This window comes from Podarcis liolepis (genome assembly GCF_965112155.1).
Source record: "Podarcis liolepis genome assembly, chromosome: 17".
Lineage (NCBI taxonomy): Eukaryota > Metazoa > Chordata > Lepidosauria > Squamata > Lacertidae > Podarcis > Podarcis liolepis.
Window position 1 is genome coordinate 39,242,714 of NC_139571.1, and position 22,232 is coordinate 39,264,945.

Consider the following 22,232-nt stretch of genomic DNA (forward strand, 5'->3'; position numbering starts at 1 on the left):
CCACACCAGCCCGCCCCCGTCCCACAAAAACAGTACTTCTGTCTTGTCAGGAAGTCCACAAAATGTAGCTACAAATGAAAGTGCTCCAGATGGTTATACAATACATATCAAATTGCAATCAAAACATAGCAACTAAGGTGTGGCTTCCCTGCTCCCTTTATCTGGGGTAGTTGGTGCCAGCTGATTATCATTGAAAGATGAATTTATTGTTGGAAGAGCTCCTTTCTCCAAAGTCGATCCCCTCCCCGCCCCTTTAAACATCTCCATATGCCAGTGAGCATTTGTGTTCCAGGGCATGTGGTGCTAAAGGTCAGCACTGACATCCAGCTGGCAGTGTCAATTTATTTCAAGTCCCAACAATACCCGTGTGGTTTGCCAAAATCTGTAATCACAGTAGGAAGAACCTTAGCAGGGAACAGGTTAGGGTCATTTGGATGGTGGAAGGAAAGCAAGGAGTACTGGGGAAATGAACCAAAATAGCAAAACAGAAAAATTTCTTATCATAGGAACGTATTAGCTGCCTTAAACCGAGTGAGGTCACTGGTCACTCTTGCTCAGCTCTGCCTACACTGACCCCCACATTGGTGGGCTTAACCCTTGGCGACACTGTAATGTACTGAGAGCCACACAGCCACTTGGCTGTTGATCCATTGTAGCGTTGCCCCTTGGTAATCCTGTGAGCCTTATGCAAGGTCAAGGATGGTGACCACTAGGGCTCCAAGTGAGAATGAGGGGTTGCAGTGCTCATCTTGCTTTATTGGCCGAGGGAGCCAGCGTACAACTTCCAGGTCATGTGGCCACCATGACTAAGCCGCTTCTGGCGAACCAGAGCAGCGCACGGAAATGCCGTTTACCTTCCCGCCGGAGTGGTACCTATTTATCTACTTGCACTTTGATGTGCTTTCGAACTGCTAAGTTGGCAGGAGCAGGGACCGAGCAACGGGAGCTCACCCCATCACGGGGATTCAAACCACCAACCTTCCAATTGGCAAGACCTAGGCTCTGTGGTTTAACCCACAGCGGCACCCACATCCCAAGGGCCTGGTCAGAGAGTTGGGGAAAGGCAGGGCATGCTGGGCCTTATTTTGTTATTTTTGGCACAGCTCAGTAAGCACTTTACCAGCGTTGCTTTCCCAACGACAGAGTTGCTTGCTGCTTACCAGGAAGGAGAAGAGGGTAGGAGAGGCTATGGGGAGGACGGCACCAAGAGGAGCCCCAGAACAGCTCCACGGGTGAGTTTGTACCCCTCTGTGACTCAGCAGCTCAAAATGTGAACCAATCTCCACCCACCTCAACTGCTCTGCCTGAAACAAGGGAGGGATTAAAAAGAACAGAAAAAGAAAATCGTAGCAAAATGTAGCAAGGGGTTTCTTGGCAGCCCAGTTAGATGAGAGGGTGCAAATAAAATGATGATCATGATGATGAATCACAGAGGGATGCAAACTTGCCAGGGGAGCTATTCTGGCACTCCTCTTCATTGTTAATAATAATAATAATAATAATAATAATAATAATAATAATAATGGTATACCACCCTTTTTCTGCAGATCTCGGGGTGGTTCACAATGTAAAATGACATACAAAGAATGCAAAATACATAATAAAAATAAAAACAGAAACAAACCAATAAGCCCCCTGCCACAACACATTTAAAAGGGCATCAAATGTCAAGCAGCCAAAGGCCTAGTTGAAGAGGAATGTCTTCTCTTGGCACCTAAACTGGTATTATGAAGGCACCAGCCGAATCTCCCTGGGGAGAGCATTCTACAATGGGGAGCCACAGCAGAAAAGGCCCATTCTCATGTTTCCACCATCCAGAGTTCTAGTGGAGGAGGAAAGCCACTTCCGTGCTGGCAAGGAGGTGGGGTTGCGGGCGTCACGCCCCTCCCCACACACACGGGGGCTGGCTCCAGCCCCCGCGATAACAAGGGAATCCCTGTTCACCTCATACCTCGAGCTAGCCAATCGGCTGGCGCCGGGGGCGAGGCCTCGGCTATGTAACCTGGCCGCAGCCAAGGCCCCTTCTCTTTCCTGCCCCACAGCTGACTCGGTTTTTCCCTCCCATCCCACCCTCTAGGCTAGGTTCCCTGACGTTGCTATGAACTACGGTTGGTCACCGTCAAGGGGCCTAGTAGGAATTTTCCCAACTGGCAGATTGGCACTAGCCATTTGGTTTTCACCTACCTCGTAGCAAACCGTCACAACTCTTCGGTATTGGCGGTTAGGCATTGGTGGGGGTACAGTCCTGTTGTTATGCAAATGAGGGGGGGAGGAACGCCATCACCTTCCCCCAGACAAGGGTAGTCCGGTAAAGGATTCCAGGGGGCGTGGCCTTGTCCTAAGCCTAAGGAGGTGTGGCCCCATGGCACGCCCCCACAAGGTGACATCGGGGGGAGGTCCTAGTTGACGTGCCTCAGCAGGACTCCTCCCACTGGTGATTAACCCTTCCGGCTTTTAGCCGGTTAATAGTTAGGACCAATGCCTAAGGCCAATACCGCTCAATTCCTGTAATCAATAAAAGTTGTGGCCTAATTTGACCCATTAACCTGAATTCTTGTGTTCTGTGTATTTATTTCTTTGGGGGGAGGCGGGAACTCACCACGCAACACAAAGAAGGGTCTCAGAGGAACTGGGGCCATGTTGAGTGCACCTTGTTCCCGGATGGAGTTTATGAAAAAGTGGAGTTGAGTTATTGACACTTGGCTGGTCACATTAATGCGGGAGGCAGTTTCAGCAGACCAGCTGTCAAAAGAGCACCTGCAGCTTACAATAGTCAGTCCAGGGGAAACAATGAAGAGTTTGTCCCAGGATAATCCTTTGATCCCTTTGTAAATCCCATGTAATTTTCCTTTTTCCTTTTTGAAGCTGCTCGTTCTCGTCGAGTGTTTTGCTAGCTTTTGCGGAGAGTTTGTCCCTACCAGTTATCCCGCGAATCATGTATATTGAATTTCATCTTGATTCCAGCACGTGGCTTAATTAGAATGCAAAAGTGAAAGGAAAGGTGGGGATCATTTGGACAAAGCAATTACTTTTGGATCAGATGGATGAGTTCTTTTGCAGGAGATAATCTGACACCCTCTGTGCCCTTTCGCTCGTGAAGTGCCTTCTTAATTCAGCGTAATTGAAATGGCTTGGAGTGGCCAAAAGCAGGTCATTTCCCAAGCTATAGATTTTCACGTAAGTCTGTGCGGTAGGGATCTGGATTGCTAACTGATTTCATTTTTTAAATGCCAGACTGTTTATTTCTAGGGAGTCCTTTTAAAAAATATGCCAACATTTTATTATGCAACAGCTACATAGAATCATAAATTGTAGAGTTGGAAGGGAACCTGGGGGTAATCTAGTCCAGCCCCTTGCATTGCAGGAATCTCAACTAAAGCACCCAGATGGCCATTTAAGCTCTTCTTAAAAACCTCCAAGGAAGGAGAGTCCACCACCTTCCAAGGGAGTCTGTTCCACTGTTGAACAGATCTTACTGTCAATATAGACTGTTTGTCTATATTGGACAAACAGGCCAAACCTTACGCCAAAGAATAAACGGACATAAATCTGACATCAAGAATCACAAAACAGAGAAACCAGTAGGAGAACACTTCAATCTCCCAGGACATTCTATACAAGATCTCAAAGTAGCTGTTTTACTACAAAGGAATTTCAGAAATAGACTGGAAAGAGAAGCTGCTGAATTGCAACTCATTACCAAACTTAGAACCATGGAGAGACCTGGTCTGAACAAAGACATTGGATTCTTATCTCATTATACATGACTAAGCCATTTTTCACCTTCTCACCCCTTGCCTTTTCCTGTAAGACCTATTGCAGTCGTTAAGAGTCATCAACAGGCTCATCTCAGCTATCTGCCAATCTCCCATTCCCACCACCCTTCTGAGTAATACCCTTCCCCACCCTCTCACTATATAGAAGGATCTGGTAACTTCTGTTTCAGTGTATCTGAAGAAGTGTGCATGCACACGAAAGCTCATACCAAGAACTAACTTAGTTGGTCTTTAAGGTGCTACTGGAAGGATTTTTTTTTATTTTGACTGTCAAAAAAGTTATTCCTGATGTTTAGTTGGAATCTCCTTCCTTGTAACTTGAACCCATTGCTTTGGGTCGTACCCTCTGGAGCAGTAAAGAACAAGCTTGCTCCATCTTCCTTGTGACAGTCCTTGAGATACTTGAAGATGGCTTTCAAATCTCCTCTCAGTCTCTTTTCCGGGCTAAACATACCCTACAGCATTTCCCTTTTTATATAATGATGAAAGTACAGAAGCTGTTACATAAGAACACAGGAAGCTGCAAAGTCAGACCGTTGGTCCATCTACATTCGAACTGTCTGCACTAGCTCTCCAAGATTTCAAATAGGGAATCTTTCTCAACCCTGGCTGTGGGCTCAAATGGGACTGGAAATTCTCAACTGAACATAATAATAATAATAATAATTTATTATTTATACCCCGCCCATCTGGCTGGGCTTCCCCAGCCACTCTGGGCGGCTTCCAAAAGAATATTAAAATACTATAATACATCAAACATTAAAAGCTTCCCGAAACAGGGCTGCCTTCAGATGTCTTCTAAAAGCCTGATAGTTGTTGTTCTCTTTGACATCTGTTGGGAGGGCGTTCCACAGGGCGAGCGCCACTACCGAGAAGGCCCTCTGCCTGGTTCCCTGTAACTTGGCTTCTCGCAGTGAGGGAACTGCCAGAAGGCCCTCGGTGCTAGACCTCAGTGTCCGGGTAGAACGATGGGGGTGGAGACGCTCCTTCAGATATACTGGACCCAAAGATATACATACCCAAAGTTAATATCTAGCATAATTGTCAAACTTTGATTTTACCACCCAACACTGGTAGAACAACAACAACAATTTATATATTCCCTGTCCATCTGGCTGGGTTTCCCCAGCCACTCTGGGCAGCTCCCAACAGAATATGAAAAACACGATAAAACATCAAACATTAAAAACTTCCCTAAACAGGGCTGCCTTCAAATGTCTTCTAAAAGTCGGATAGCTGTTTATTTCCTTGACATCTGATGGGAGGGGATTCTGCAGGGTGGACGCCACTACTGAGAAGGTCCTCTTCCTGGTTCCCTGTAACCTCACTTCTTGCAGTGAGGGAACCACCAGAAGGCCCTCGGCGCTGGACCTCAGTGTCTGGGCTGAACGATTGGGTTGGGGACACTCCTTCAGGTACACAGGGCCGAGGCCATTTAGGGCTTTAAAGGTCAGCATCAACACTTTGAATTGTGCTCAGAAACGTACTGGGAGCCAATGTCAGTCTTTCAGGAATGGTGTTATATGGTCTCGGCGGCCACTCCCAGTCAACAGTCTAGCTGCCACATTCTGGATTAGTTGTAGTTTCTGGGTCACCTTAGAATCATAGAATCATAGAGTTAGAAGAGACCACAAGGGCCATGTCACATAGAGGAGGGAGAAAGGTTGTTTTCTGCTGCTCCAGAGAAGCGGACACGAAGCAATGGATCCAAACTACAAGAAAGAAGATTCCACCTAAACATTCGGAAGAACTTCCTGACAGTAAGAGCTGTTCGACAGTGGAATTTGCTGCCAAGGAGTGTGGTGGAGTCTCCTGCTTTGGAGGTCTTTAAGCAGAGGCTTGACAACCATATGTCAGGAGTGCTCTGATGGTGTTTCCTGCTTGGCAGGGGGTTGGACTCGATGGCCCTTGTGGTCTCTTCCAACTCCACGATTCTATGATTCTATGGATACACCTACAGCATCCCTGACAGGTGATGGACGAGTTGGTGTTAAGTATCTCCAGTGAGCAAAAAGCTCTCTGCCTCTCCAAGGCTGCCCATTGTACATCAAACTGCTCTTCCTGTCAGAACAGTTCTCCTAAAATGTAGCTTATTTCTTGCCATAGTCCTTCCCTCTGAAGTGACAGGGGGCAAGTCTGCTCCACCTTCTTCATGATCAGCCCTTCAGACATTCATCTACCCAAGGCAACTTGGAGAGTGTGTGATGAATAATTCTTCCCCAGAGCAGCCACAGAGAAGCATTCCCTATGGTTGAAAATCCACTCAGTAAATTACCAGTTGGGTTGGGACTCTTCCTCCCCCCCCCCCCAGTCTTCTGTATTCAACTTTTGTGCAACCGAGCAGGGGATTAAGAGGGATTTGTTTCTTTATATAATGTTCCTTGATTTTTAGGGGTCATGCCTCTTTCTTCAGCTTTGTCATTCAAGGCTCGCCTGACATTTTAAAAAGGCTGTTTGATCTAAAGGCTCAGCAATATTGACCACCAACAGGCCATGGCAGAGATGAGATCTTTGCAAGAAGCAAATATTAACATTCGGTACGGCATCCTCTCCTGCTTTAATTCCTGGTGTTAGCTGTGAGAGTGACAAAATTGTGGTTTTTTTCCTTCCTTCCTTCCCTCCCTCCCTCTCTCTACTTCCCTACAATCCTCTCCCCTATTCCCTGATGCAGTACGGAATAAAGAAGAAGGAAGAAAGAGAAGCAGAAGCCCAGGCTGCTCTGGAAGCCAACGCCGAAGGGAGTCTGACACGTCCAAAGAAGGCCATCCCCCCTGGCTGTGGCGACGAGGACGAGGAGGAAGAGGAGAGCATTCTAGACACCGTTATCAAATACCTGCCTGGTCCCCTCCAGGACATGTTCAAGAAGTAAATGGCTACAGACTGCCAGTCTGTCCGTGGACAGTAAAGGAAATGGATTTCCCATTGGCCAAATGGGGAATTTATACTTGCCACACATCACGCAACCTCTCCCCACCCACAGCTCCAGCCCCTTGCCATTTACTCAAGCCCAACCCCGACCCACACCCTCCTCCCTCTCCCATCCATCCCTTAATTTGTACATATTCACATCTAGTCGATGCCTCCAAGTGGATGTAAAGATGAATGAGCTGCAGTCTACACAACTTTTTATTATTATAAAGCCATAGTTCTGCGTATGTTAAAAAGAGGCAGGTGTACATTAAGCAGAGAAAAGGGACTACATCATGCTCGTTTTTGTCTCCCAGCAAGAGGTAGGGTTCACTCACAGTGAATGATAGGTGGCACGCACACACACAACACACACACTCCTCATTTACTGAATTTGTAACTAACAGAGAATCAAGGCACCCATTAGGATGCCCCTTTATAGGTCTAAGTTGAAAGTACTCACTGTTTTTGGATAGTATAAAAAAAGAACCACCTTCCTCTTTTGGGTGATGGGGGCGGGGCAATGGCTGTAAAATTCTTCCCCTGTCCAGTAACATTGCCCACCCTCCTTCTCTCTTCCAACTGAATTGGTTTGCCCTCAGCAACATCACCACATAGACAAAACCGATCCACTGCATAATGTAATAATATTGCCATGTTCCCTGTGAGATGCTTGATTGGCTGGGATCACTTACATGATTAATCTAAGCAACATTCCTCTCTTAGATTTGTCCTCAGCGATGCCACCAAAATGCCAAGTATGATTGGCTACATAGCAATAGGGCATTGTCCCAGTGACCAGCTTGACTAACCCCAGAAGGCGATAGAGGCAGGTGGAAGTGGCAGATAAGCAGAGCAGCTAAGGGAACAATGGCCAGTGTCAAAAACAATGAGGGCCATGAATATATTCACAACCACTGCTTTGGAACAAATATTTCAGCCTCCACAAATCTCTACTTTTGGCCCCAAAATGGAAATGGGAGGATATTCAGCAAAGCCCTGCCCTTGTAGGGTGTCTCCAGCCCAGCTGAAATGGAAACACATGTTTGTTTTCTGCTATTCCCATTATTCCTCATCACTGATAAGAGATAATGTCGAAACTGGACCATTCACTGCCCATAATTCCAGCCCAGATGTCAGTGGAAGAGCTGCATTCAACTGCACTTTATAAGAAAGCATCTACGTGCCTCAGAGTCTTCTAGGCAAGGGTCTTGTAGCCTTGAAAACAGCCATAATAGGAAGCTAGCGAGGAAGTTTCTTGACAGCACAATCCTATGTATGCCTGTCAGAAGTAAATCACAATATCAGAGAATTGTGGAGTTGGAAGTGACCTCGAGGGTCATCTAATCCAACTCCCCTGCAATGCAGGAATCACAACTAAAGCAACCATAGCAGGTGGCCATCCAACCTCTGCTTAAAAATCTCCAATGAAGGCACTTTTAGTATGGTGAAATTTACTCCTCCCAGGTAAGTGAATATAGAACTCTGCAGTTTTGGCTTGCAATGTGCTGCCTTCCCTTTCTAGCTTAACAAAAGCCGGCCAGTACATTTCCTCTAATCTATAAAGTCTCCAGCTTGTTTGGAGACACTTGGATCATCTGCACTATCCAGTCAACTCACGTTGAAGGCCTCAAGTTGTTTTTCATGGCCAGACGGGGAGGGCTAAAGGAACCATGCTCCCTTGGCGATACAGGGGGTCCCTTCACTGAATTTCCAAGGTCTTAAAAAGCGAAAGCGCACCTCTAATGCTTTACTTAACAGAGAGACTAGGAGCAGGAGAAGTGTACACTACAATATTCCACCCTGTTGTTCATTTCAAAGCAAACCTGCTCCAAGGTGGTGGGTACTTGTCACTTAAACAATTATTAAAATGTAGATATGAGGCTTCTCTGCTTTGTATTGGCTTGTGATAGGCATCCTTCTTCATACCCCCTTCAGAAATAAATGGGTATGAGCCTATGTCCAATGACAATGGCCAATTTTTCACCTGTGAAACTGAAGTTTGAAAACATTGAAGCCTATCCCAGATCAGAGAAGGGCCATAGTTCACTGGCGTAGCAATACTGTGGAGGTAAGAAATCCCAGGGGGATGGGGTGTTTGTGCTTGAGATCTGGGATAGCTGTTGCTTAGCCAAGAAGGTGATATGGAGCTAGATGAGCCAAAAGTGTTAAGCAGGTGCAGCAAGATTCTCTCTTGGTGCTTTTGCTTTCTAGATACCGTACTGTTGGCTTTCTAGATACTTCAGGAGACCAGCTTCTGCACACCAACATTTATTCTGTCCCAGGGCCAGAACTGAGGTTACCTTGCTAGTGTGGTGGAACTCGGTGTTCATTGTTTTCTATGTGTAACATTCCCAGGTCTGATCCTGGAATCGGAGCTGAATCACATGATCAGCAGGACCATGTGAAAAGCCTGTTTGTAGCTGGTCTATATATACCACTACTGGTAGCCAGGGAAGTGGGAGACTGATAGGGGCCTTCAACTTGTGTATCGAGGCTTCCCCCCTCTCCTTCCTGTCTGTGCTTGCCCCCTAAATTGTCTGGGATGGTGTAAGGAGAATCCCCAGAATGACACACAGTGGGAAGAGGATCATTCAATTTTGCAAGCTGATACGCTTCTGCAGATGGGATTTTGTGATTGAATTGAATTCCAACCTGAATGGCTGAATAGAAATCTTCTGGCATTACGGCCCATCAGAATAATGGCTGTCGCCCTCACTGGCCCCACCCTCACTGTCACATTTCCAAAGGGCTGCTTCTACATGCATTGAGGCTGAAGGTCTGGAGCAGGGGTCTAGCTGTGCACATATCGGTTCCCCCCATGATTTAGAATCACACAGGGAGTCCAAAACTCATGGGTAGAGGAGGGGTGAGGATGGAGCAACAGCAGCTGATCCAGCAAATGCCTTTAAATATTTGAATTCCCCACCTGTATTCCGATCTAACAACAGATATATCATGTGAGCCTGCAAATTGTGAAGCTCAGTCCTATTATTGAAAGTTTCCCAAGGAAGGGTTCTTGTAGTCTGAAAGGCCAAATCTGCATTGGCCCCAGAATAAAAGCTCAGTTGGAAATCAGCCAAGCACTGAGTCAGTTTCGCCAGACAGTGGCAAGACCAGCTGATGAAATGAGCAGTCATACTGAATGTGTGTGTTTTTTAAAATAAGATTTATTAGCATCCAGCATCCTAAGGTGTGAGGTGGCAGGTGTGGGGTGTTGTTCATTGCTTTGCTATGTTCTAGTTTGGCATATTGGCCATACCTGTTGTACAACGACAGATTAATTTCCAAAATGTTGACTATCGTTATATATCCATAATGCCAGAAAAGCAATTTTAAGGATATGCTATATCCAGGCAGAACAACTCCGTTCTGAAGCCCCATCTAGATCAATGTTTAAAAATCTGACTTAGAGCACATTGCTTAATCCAGTTTTGTTATTTTTTGAAAACAACAATAACCTTACCTTCATATTTCCACAGATAATACTAGGTATGTTTTCCCTTGAACCCCAGCAGCTTGGGGGTAAGGTCACAATTTTTGCATTTATAAAACATATGCCCCATCTAAGGTTCAAAGAGAGGTGGTTTATGACATACTGAAACCCTTACAAAACAAACTTATACTTTAATTATTTTAAATTCTTCTTTAAAAAAAACACCCTACAAGTATAGAGAATAAGAGAAGAATCAACAGCAGATACAAATACAATACATCTAACATTCCTGGTCTTCACAGGGCCACAAACACCCTCTGAAAGTGTTTGCTTCTCTGCCATCTTCTTAAAGCAATAAGGGAGCAGGTTGAATGTGGCTTCTGGGTCTGGAGATCCAAACTGAGAACACTGTTTCTGGTGGCCAGCATTTCCGGTCAAAAGGAAAGCCCCACCAGATAACCTTGTGAGAGGACAGTGGGCTTGTCATGAATCCTGAGGTAAACTTTTCATTTTCAGTGAACTGGTAGTGTAACGAGATTTAGGGTGTCTGAATTCCCTCACTGTGTTGTCTTACTCATCCCTCCATGCCAGCAAAAGGCTGCTGAGATGTCCTACCACTTTCTTTCCCAAATGCCAGGTCTCAAGTTGAGGCCACAGGTTTCTGAAACCTCATCTATAGCATGAATAGGAGCTTTCTGTTGGCATGTACCAACGTCACTGATCTGGTTTCCTCCAAAGAATCCTTGGAAATGAAGTCTGGTAAAGATGATGAACATTCCCTGATAGTGCTTCCTTCGCTTCCACTAACCCTGCTCACAGAACTAAGATTCCCAGGGTTCTCTGGGGGAAAGTGATTCCTGTTATACCTATTAGAATCTGTAAATGTGGGGTGTGCTCTTATTCAAATTCTCATAGTGACTGAGCCTTTGGCTGTTTGGGCAAAGGAATCTTTATTCTCTCATCAACCATGAACCAGTGTGTTGTCTATCTACAACCACTTAGGCAACGTTTCCCCTATTAAGGACCAGTTCACACAAAATCTGCCCTTGCTGAATGGTGAGTTCACTCGGTATGCCTTCCAGCTGGTTCTGTCCATAGCAATGCTTTTGTCTGGCTGATCCAAGAAATACCAATCTCTTTTCAGTCCACAGTGTCCCACCTTGCAGAAGAGCAGTTGGGCAACTGATTTACTCTACGGCCAGCTTTGCAGCTTCCATTCTGCATGCTGGCCATATGCACCTGCTTGACTGTGGCCCAAAAAAGGAGATTAAGGCTGCAATACTAACCATATCTACTCAAAAGTAAACCCCATGCAATGGGGTTTGCTACTCCAGGTTTAGTGGAGTTCAAACTGCAGCTATAAACATGAAGAAACAGAAATAGTTCTATATGAGGTGCACCCCTGATTCTGGCCCATTAACAGAGACATATATTTAAATATTTTATTTTTCTAGGAATAGAGGTAGACATGCTATTCTGCTAAAAGCAGAGCGAGTGAATTTCTCTCCAACGATGTTTCTATAGATGGGCTTGAAGCCACTGGAAGAGTAGTATTTTTTTCCTGGCTTGTTCCATTTCAGGCAGCAGGTAGCTTCTCAAAGTTATGAATGTTCTCTAACGTTAGGAGAAAGCCCTTGCACATCCAAACTTAGCACTCCAGGCAGAAAGGTTCTAGCCAGACAATCTTCTTGATCCGCTGCTTTTCAGCATGCAAGGATTTTATTTATTTTTTTTTCTGATGGGCGAGTATTCAGAAATGAGATTCTCCCATCACCTGTTGAAATATGAACTGGTACATTCCAAGAAGAACTCTTGCCACCTGGTTTGGCTGACCAGATCGGCCCTGAATCAATGGCCTGGAGCAGTGCTCTACAACTTTAAGGTCCCTGGCCTCCAAAGTGCCTAAACTGCTGTCAACACAGTCACAATGGGCACTTCCCTTCCCTAAAATGAAATGAAATGTCGGCACAATCCCTCAGTTCTTTGCTTCTGGTATCTATGGAGTTGAGGACCACTAATAAAACACTAACACCTAGCACTCGGCAACTTGATGGGCACAAAACCAACACCAAAGAGAAGTGTGATTCTTCGCTTGGGTTCTGAATATCTCTTTCTCCTTCCACAGCATTATTATTTTATTTCATTTTTTAAAAAAAAGAATTAAATCACAATATGTTCAATCTCAGGTATATGGGTTTCTTTTTTCCTTAAGAAAAAAATAGTTTGTATTGATATGGAAAGCTTGGGCAGTTCCCCATTTCTGCATTTTGTTCACCTCCCTCTCCCAAAGCCTTTCTGTTTTATTTTTAAACAATCAATAAATTAAAGCAGCATTAATCAAAAGGCCTTCGCTTCCGGGAGAAGCCAGGTGATTACGAGTGAGTTTGGCATTGAGCTTCATGCATATATCTTTAGAGAAAGCCATATGAAATCAGACTGCAATATTCATTACGAATGCTATTCTGTGTTTTCAACGAACCAACGAACAAACTTGCATTGTGTGCTAAATCCCTTTGGCATTTCTCTGTCTATGTTTCCGGTACAATATGTTAGCTTAGTTTCCATCTGCCCAGTCCTTCAACATACCAGTGATGTTCAGTACATCAATCGAACAGGCTCTTAGAACCAATTGTTGTTAGGAATTCCATTGTTGTGATCTGAATGTAACGTCCTATGTATCTCTCTGAACCCATTTACCTGTATCCGTTTTATTCTGTGTTAACCAAGATTCCCGGTTCTATGTGCTCAGTCAGCAACATCTTTCAGTAAATGTCTTTTTAAACAATGCTTGTTTTCACACTCGCGTAATACTAATAATAATACTAATAATAAAAAAGCGCAGAACACTAACTAGATGGGCATTTTCTAATAAGTGAAACGAAACGAACAAACAAAATGCTCTTTTTTTTCCTCTTCGGAATGCATGCAGCACCTTCGGAAGCAGCCAGAAGGTGACTTCAAGTAGAGACTTTGTGAATGTAAATTCTGTTTGTAATCTGCCTGCTACCTTTTCCTGCATGATGTGGGTTCAATGGTACAATGTTCTTTTCAAATGGAATCACAGCCAATAAACAACAACAACAAACAAACAAACAAATGGTAATAATAAAAGTGATTTCATCCCTCTCCCCCTCCCCCCATGCTTTCCCGTGGAATTCCTATTAGGAACTAAGAATATTGGGCTCGCCACACATCCCATGATTTGAAATTTGGGTTTCCAACCAAGGGTACACTTTATAGAAAATTGCAGCCGATCCCAGCTCTCTGGTGAATATATTTGTACAGTGGTGCCCCGCAAGATGAATGCCTCGCAAGACAGAAAACTCGCTAGATGAAAGAGTTTTCCGTTTTGGAGGTGCTTCGCAAAACGAATTTCCTATGGGCTTGCTTCGCAAGATGACAATGTCTTGCGAGTTCCTGCTGGGTTTTTTTCCTTCCCCCCACTTTTTCTAAGCCGCTAAGCTGCTTATCAGCTGATCTGATCAGCAGATAAGCCGCTAAAAGCGCTAATAGCGCTAATCCGCTAATCCGTCAATGGGCTTGCTTCGCAAGACGAAAAAACCGCTAGACGAAGAGAATCACAGAACGGATTCTTTTCGTCTTGCGAGGCACCACTGTACAATGCCTGTGCATCCAAACAGCCATGGTATTATTTTTATTAATCAGTTAATCACCTTCCACATATATGTCTCGAGGTGATGCATGTGGTATAATAGAAACAAGTATTTAAAAAAAGAAGTTTAAACAGCAAAGAAAATAACAGCAAATGAATAGTGCAACAATAAATGTAAATGCCCCATGTCAGAGACCTATTTATCCAGTTGGCAAAGCTTGTCAGAACAAAAAATGTCTTCAGCTATTTCTGGAAAGGGGTGCTGTTGTAGAATCATAGATTTATAGAGTTGGAAGAGAAAACAAGGGTCATCTAGTGCAACATTCTGCAATGTAGGAATCTCCCATCCAATGTGGGGCTCAAATCCGCAACCCTGAGATTTAGAGTCTCATGCTCTACCTACAGAACAGGAACAAATATCTCTTGGTTTCATTCATATGTTGCATTTTTAGTAAAAGGTAAAGGGACCCCTGACCATTAGGTCCAGTCGTGGCCGACTCTGGGGTTGTGCACTCATCTCACTCTATAGGCCGAGGGAGCCGGCGTACAGCTTCCAAGTCATGTGGCCAGCATGACTAAGCCGCTTCTGGTGAACCAGAGCAGCGCACGGAAATGCCGTTTACCTTCCCGCCAGAGTGGTACCTATTTATCTACTTGCACTTTGACGTGCTTTCGAACTGCTAGGTTGGCAGGAGCAGGGACTGAGCAACGGGAGCTCACCTCGTCATGGGGATTCAAACCGCCGACCTTCTGATCGGCAAGTCCTAGGCTCTGTGGTTGCATTTTTACCTGTACCCTAACATCGCCGTCTAGCTGTAGAGATGTTAAAACTGGGACATATTAACAACATATCCCGCTGCGTCCAAATATGGGCAGAGGTGTGCATTCAAATGTGCAACCTATTGAAAGCAATGAAATGCAGCAGCAGTCAGTGAGAGGGGTGGCTGTGCACACCTGGCCTCTTGGCAGCAGCATCATTGCTGCTTACCAGGAGGAAGAATAGATGGTGCATGGTGGTGAGAGGTCAGTGCTGTGCGGGCACATTGGGACAGTGCCAGGGGCTGGTCTGGATCAGAAGATTGGGGAATGCAATCGCAGGGAGATCAGCTCCTAACAGAAGAGGAGAGGGAATATTCACCATCACCACCCCCTGCTTCCAGTGTTTCCAGAAGCAGAGAGACAGGCAGACACAGAAGTTGCACAGTTGATAGAGGAGCTACCCAGCTATGAGATAGTCGCTAAGCAACCAGAAGGGAGGGAGCAGCAACATCAATCGAGAGTGGGGGGAACCCCCTCTCTCCCCAAACTTGAAGGTCCGAGTGTGTCAGAGAACAAAGGAGATGCAGGGGGGAGGGACTTCCTGTTGGCACGTTTCTTGCTGCGGAAGTGAGGAGGAGTCAGAGTAGGCAACTGATCTCCTTGCAGAGGCTTGCCTGTTTGTGTTTGCAACATAATGCTGTAATTAAAGGACTAAATCTACCAAATGCCCATTACGTCTTATCGGTGAGCTACCAGAAGGGAGAGGGGGACTCCCGTACTTGACAGAAGTCCAATTTTGCATGCTGATCAATGGACCAGCACCACGCTGACCCCTCCTGCCTCCCCCCAACACTTCTGATGCAATGTGAATGGGCCACATCCACACTTCAAAGCCTGCTCCAATGTGCATTTGGATATGCACCTGGTCGATTTTGCTTATTCATTGAATAGCATTTTGGTACCACTTAACATAATAGAAATCTTCAAGTGGTTTGCATGAAAGCAATAAAAGTACAACAATGACATTCAATATCAATCGATTGATCTTTATTGCGGTCAAACAACATATGCCACATCCGCAACCAGAAACAGAATTAAAAATTCTCTATAAATTCATTTACATCAAAAAATCGCACTTCTTCAGCTGACATCTGTATTCCAGAGATTAAAATCAGTACTCATTCGTCGGCCATCACTGTCACCGCAGCCTGTCTTGTTCTCGTTGCCATAAAACAGAATTTCACGACAGGCCTGATGATATCCAGGTCTTTTAGGCATTTGATAAAATTCCCTACATACGAGCTGAAAATGGAGACTACAGTGCAGTCATACCTCGGGTTACAGCCACTTCAGGTTGAGTTTTTTTTGGGTTACGGACCACCGAAACCCGGAAATACTGGAACGGGTTACTTCCAGGTTTCAGCAGTCATGCATGCGCAGAAGCACTAAATTGCGCTTTGTGCATGTGCAGAAGCGCCGAATCGCAACCCGCGCAGATCACGTTCGCAACCCAAGCATCCACTGTATATATCACAAAGCAGGGATGTGTGAAAAATAGCAAATTAAAAATTAAGAGTCAAAGTCCAGGAAAGTCTGGGTATACACATATGTTTTTAAGAAGTGTTTAAAGGTCCTTACTGTATAAGCCCAAAGGAGGGCATTCCAGATGGTGATAAAATAAAGGGACCCCTGACTATTACGTCCAGTCGTTGCCAACTCTGGGGTTGCGGCGCTCATCTCGCTTTATTGGCCGAGGGAGCCGGCGTACAGCTTCTGGGTCATGTGGCCAGCATCACTAAGCTGCTTCTGGCGAACCAAAGCAGTGCACGGAAACACCGTTTACCTTCCCGCCGGAGTGGTACCTATTTATCTACTTGCACTATGACGTGCTTTCGAATTGCTAGGTTGGCAGGAGCCAGGCACAGTTTCACACTTTAAAACTCCATGACCAAGCAACCTTGGCTGATGGCGCTTTGGAGAGGCACGTGCTCACACTTTGCCGGGGGGGGGGGGGGCCTCCAGTCCTTGCCACCAACACCGTCAGAGTGACCCTACCCCCACTGGAGCAAAGTGGGGCTGCGCTGAGCCGCCTGCCTGCCCACGCAGGGGGAAACCCGGCCAGTCGATGCAGCCCTTGGCAGGCAAAGAGAAGCACTGCGCCAGGCTGCACTGGGTTCGTCTGCATGGGGGTCGCCTGGCACCCCCCCCCAACTACACCCCTGTATCCATTTACCAGCCTGGAGCATTCCCCGCAAAAACCTGAAATACAGTGGTACCTTGGGTTACAGACGCTTCAGGTTACAGGTGCTTCAGGTTACAGACTCCGCTAACCGAGAAATATTACCGCGGGTTAAGAACTTTGCTTCAGGATGAGAACAGAAATTGTGTGGCAGCAGTGGGAGGCCCCATTAGAAGTGGTACCTCAGGTTAAGAACAGATTCAGATTAAGAACACAGATTCAGAACGAATTACATGTGTGGCGGCAGTGGGAGGCCCCATTAGAAGTGGTACCTCAGGTTAAGAACAGATTCAGATTCAGAACACAGATTCAGAACGAATTACATCGGTACCTCAGGTTACAGATGCTTCAGGTTACAGACTCCACTAACCCAGAAATATTACCTCGGGTTAAGAACTTTGCTTCAGGATGAGAACAGAAATTGTGCTTCAGCGGTGCGGCGGCAGCAGGAGGCCCCATTAGCTAAAGTGGTGCTTCAGGTTAAGAACAGTTTCAGATTAAGAACAGACCTCCAGAATGAATGAAGTTCTTAACCTGAGGTACCACTGTAGAACAAATGGCAATGCAGGTTTTCAGCAGATTTCCCTTTGTTCCGATTCAGCAGTAAAGAACAGGTTTACACGGGGAAAACTCTGAAGCAAGGGGATGGGTGCTCAGAAGTGGAGCTTTATAGCATGGATCCTGCCTGGAAAGCTTGGTGAGAAGGCGAGTGTGGATAACCCCTAAGCAAAAATCATGAAATAACCAGCAAGTTCCCTTTGGAAGGTCTTATAAATCGGCTTGGTCTGTATTAACCTACTGGGCATACTGGTCCCAAGTTGTTTAGAGATTTAAATGTCAGCAACGAAACACTGAAGGTGGGTCGGTAGTTAGAGGGCAGTCACTGTGGATGATACAACAACCAGTGTCGGATTTATGTATAGGCTAAGTAGGCTGAAGCCTAGGGCCTCTGAATCTAGGGGGCCTCGCCAGCCCACCCGCTACCCAGCGGGCAGTTTCCCCTCTTCCCAAAATGCACAATTTCAAAAACACCATAAAAATACAATAATTTAAAGAGTAAAAAAACACAGCATGCAGAGATGGCCAGAGCTTTGAATTCCTTCAGTTCATTAGTATTGTTTCCTTCCTTTGTAACAGCATGCATGAAGTACACGATAATAAAAGATTGCAAAACAGCGATTTTGATCATTAAAAACAACAAATTAAAACAATTTATTATTTATAGCCTTCTCTGTGTGCAAAACCAATGTTGATACATAAGTCCAAAAATAAATTGCAATGAAATAATCATGTTTTTCACTACAATAATCGCTGCAATTCAACACGCTGTATAAATAAAAAGGCGCTGTAACCTTCTAACAGATTGACTTCAGCCCCAAAGGAGCCCTCCTCCATGGTCTCCTGAGACAGACAGATGTCAGCCAATAAATAAAACTGCTTAGAAGCTGAGGCAGCAACATCTTGCCATGACTATATATACCTAAATAAATCCAGATTATTTTTGTGTGGCGTACTGAGGAGTGCTTACGATCCTCCAGAATGGTAAATTATTGCATGAAAAGAATGAGAATATAGCCATATGTACAACCTCATTGGGACGCGGGTGGCGCTGTGGTCTAAACCACTGAGCCTTGGGCTTGCTGATCAGAAGGTCGGCGGTTTGAATCCCCGTGATGGGGTGAGATCCCGTTGCTCGGTCCCAGCTCCTGCCAACCTAGCAGTTCGAAAGCACATCAAAGTGCAAGTAGATAAATAGGTACTGCTCCGGCGGGAAGGTAAACAGTGTTTCCGTGTGCTGCTCTGGTTCACAAGAAGTGGCTTAGTCATGCTGGCCACATGACTCGGAAGCTGTATGCCGGCTCCCTTGGCCAATAAAGCGAGATGAGCGCTGAAACTCCAGAGTCAGCCACAACTGGACCTAACGGTCAGGGGTCCCTTTACCTTTACCTTTACAACCTCATTAAGATTGCTTGGGGTCATTGGTGGTGGGGGTGTATCAGTATGCATAAGCATATTGATAAATTTGGGTTACTTAAATTTATGCGTTGTTTCCCACTATGAAAGGTCCTGAAAGGATCTTCAAGCAGAAAAAATTCACCAAGGTAAAAACACATAAACATGTTCAAAACATAGAATACAAACATTTATTTCATATCCTGCCTTCCTCCCAAGCCAAGCACCAGCCGGGAGCAGAGACAGAAGGATGTGGCAAACCCTTGTTATGACAAGAATTTTAGAAATATCCCAAGTAATCGCTCACATGATTCAAAGCTACCCCATGAAGGAAAAGAACACTACATATATGAAACTAGCATGTTGTGGATGCATGTTAGACTAGAGCCCTTCTTCACAGCATCTATTTTTCCAGATGCAGGGAACTTTATTTTTTCTTTCTGTATGGAAGAATCATAGAATCATAGATTGGGAGGTACCCCTCAGGATCTAGTCCAACCCCTTGAAATTGCAGGAATATTCAGCTGTTCCATCCAGGGATCAAATCTGCAACCTTGGTGTTATCAGCACCATGCTGTAACCGACTGAGCTCGCTTTCAGTCTTTTGAGCCCCAATCTGCATGCAACCTTACGAGCCTTCTACCTGGCAGGCTAGCTTTCTGTGTGCAGGGGATTTATTTAGACTAGCTATCTGAAATATGAACAGTTCCACAGTAGGAACAGAACTAAGCCCCCACAGAACTATTTGACTGGGCTTTTGTGACCTTGGCAGGCTGACAGCTGATACATTGGCTCATGAAGAAGTCTCTTTGTAATAATAATAGGGGTTGCTCGTGCGTAAGTTGCCGCCACTCCTGGCTAGGTTGCCTGGTTAAACCTTTTCTGTCTGGACAGCCCTTCACTTCGTGGCTGTCTCAGTTGCTAGCAGAATCCGTCAGTGGGCGTTTCTTAAACCTTTTCCAGCATAAAAGCTGTTTGACGCCAAGTCTCCTCCTACTCTCCCTGCGCGGAAGTCTTCTGCGCAGGGAGGGTGTGGGTAGCGGAGGACCCGTGCTCTCCTCGCCGGTCTCTGGCGAGGAGTCCTGGAGCCCCCTCGCCGATTCCCCCATCTGCCCCCCTTCATCCCTGGTGTTACGCTGATTTCCTTCCCCAGCTGATGATCTGCCTCTCTCCCTGCTGGGCCCTTCTCCAGCATCACTCGGGAGCCTTGCCTCCGCCTCTGGCTCCGATGTCAGTTCCCTGACACTCTCCTCCACTTCAGCCCTTTCCTGTGCACTGGGGGGTTCTGTACGTGCAAGAAATTTAAAACCCCTTTCTTTCAAATGGCCCCAGAAGCAGGTGGCACAGAAAAACAGCCTGGGGGCTTGTCAGACCGGTCAGGAAGAATATGTGTCATTATGCCACAAGCATACAAGACTGAATTGAGCTTCTATTATTTCAGTACCTCACCTGCAGCCACATTTCCAAATATTAGACCTTACCATGCAAGCACCACTGGCATGTCAGCAGAAGCTCCTTCCAATTATGTGACTTTGGACAAGACCGTTTGAGCGTGCTTCTTTATATAGTTTTAGCTACCCATTTGTAAAACACAGAGATTAAATGGGCCTCGTCGTTTCCTGGTGTTTTGTGTTTATAACTGTCATAAAGTGTTTTGTACACCAAAGTGCTCTGTAAATTGTTAGCAATTGGAACGCAGGCCTGTCATTTGCATACGGCGTTAATGGAACGTGCAGCTATTCTATTAAGGCTTACTGAATCCGAAGCAGAAAATGGCCAAGGAATAAGATGAGCTAGTTACTCTTTGGCAATCATAAGCTAATGCTGCTGTTCATAGTTCTTTTGTGTGAGGAGATGAAGTCAAATTAAACCCGAGAACGCTGGTGACTTGGGGGTATAGTACGAAATTTCATTTTCTCATGGTTTTATAATGATAGCTTAACTCCACATTTCTTCCAGAGTAGCTCAGGACGGCATACAAGTCACAACTCCATCTTTACATCAACAGATGGGATATAGGTGGCACTGTGGTCTAAACCACTGAGTCTCTTGGGCTTGCTGATGGGAAGGTTGGCGGTTCGAATCCCCGTGATGGGGTGAGCTCCCGTTGCTCTGTCCCAGCTTCTGCCAACCTAGCAGTTCAAAAGCACGCCAGTGTAAGTAGATAAATAGGTACGGCTGCGGCGGAAAGATAAATGGTGTTTCTGTGCGCTCTGGTTTCCATCACAGTGTTCCATTGCGCCAGAAGTGGTTTAGTCATGCTGGCCACATGAACTGGAAAGCTGTCTGTGGACAAACGCTGGCTCCCTCGGCCGGAAAGCGAAATGAGTGACGCAACCCCATAGTTGCCTTTGAATGGACTTCACAACTCCATCTTCACATCAACAGATTGATCGAGGAGGCTAAGAAGCAATAGTGACTGGTGACCCCGTGAACTTCATGGCTGAGGGAGTACTTAAACCCACATCTCCTTGGTCATAGACTAAGACTATAGACTATAGCAAAACTTGGTGACTCTCTTCATAGTTCCTTCACCCTCAGAAGCTTAGGGGACGGTGAGCCAGAAGAGGGCATTCTCTGTGGTGGCCCCTAAGCTGTGGAAGTCCCTTCCCACAGAGTTACATCTGGCACCTTCATTAATGAAGACTGCTGGCTTTCGACATTTGAAGTGCACAAATTTAGAATCCTTTAAAGAAGACTGGAAACCTTTTCTGGTCTTTTTAAAAAGTTGTTTCACATATGTGAAGACCACAGCAGGGGTTGAAGCATAAGAAAACAGCAGAGTATATTAAGAAACACATTACAGAGGATGAAAATAAGTAAGACGGAACCTTAAAATGTAATTGTATGCAATTTGGGTTGTAAACACTGATGTTGGGTGAGTGGGAAGTCACTCGTTTTGTTGAATTGGAATACAACTGTTGAGTAACACATGTAATTTTCAATATGGAAAAAGAATAAAATATTATTTATTTATCCTCAGCATAGTTCTTGGATGTTCCTTAGTTACTGAGTTGGAACTTTAGCACTTATCTTCTATATGTTAATTATACTTTTGTATTTGCATTTGTTATATAGTGATACCTCGGGTTAAGAACTTTATTCGTTCTGGAGGTCTGTACTTAACCTGAAACTGTTCTTAACCTGAAGCACCACTTTAGCTAATGGGGCCTCCTGCTGCTGCCGCGCCACCGGAGCACGATTTCTGTTCTCATCCTGAAGCAAAGTTCTTAACCTGAAGCACTATTTCTGGGTTGGCGGAGTCTGTGACCTGAAGCGTATGTAACCTGAAGCGTATGTAACCCGAGGTACCACTGTATTACAATCATTTTAAACAGGCTCAGAGACAAGCATATAGGATTTAAAGTTGGATCCCAACTTTTTGTTACGTGATTATATCATGGTGGGGAAATATTAGATGAAGGGCATTGCGCAGATCAATGGCACCCTGCGATATAACTTACAGCGAAGCAGACGATGAATAGGTTAAAATAAGAAGAACCCAAGAAAAGAATAGAACACACTGTGTTCTTCCTTTTTTACGGATTA

The 22,232-nt window shown here is 45.3% G+C and overlaps 1 protein-coding gene across 1 annotated transcript in view; it reads left to right on the forward strand.

Moving 5' to 3' along the window:
• The window catches only part of CPLX1 (complexin 1), a 189,340-nt gene extending 176,094 nt beyond the window's left edge, over positions 1 to 13,246 (forward strand). Inside the window, exon 4 of the mRNA XM_083482058.1 lies at positions 6,448 to 13,246. Within this exon, the coding sequence (XP_083338184.1) occupies positions 6,448 to 6,645 (198 nt within the window). The 3' untranslated portion in view covers positions 6,646 to 13,246. The remainder of the gene's footprint in view (positions 1 to 6,447) is intronic.
• The last annotated feature ends 8,986 nt before the right edge of the window (positions 13,247 to 22,232 follow it).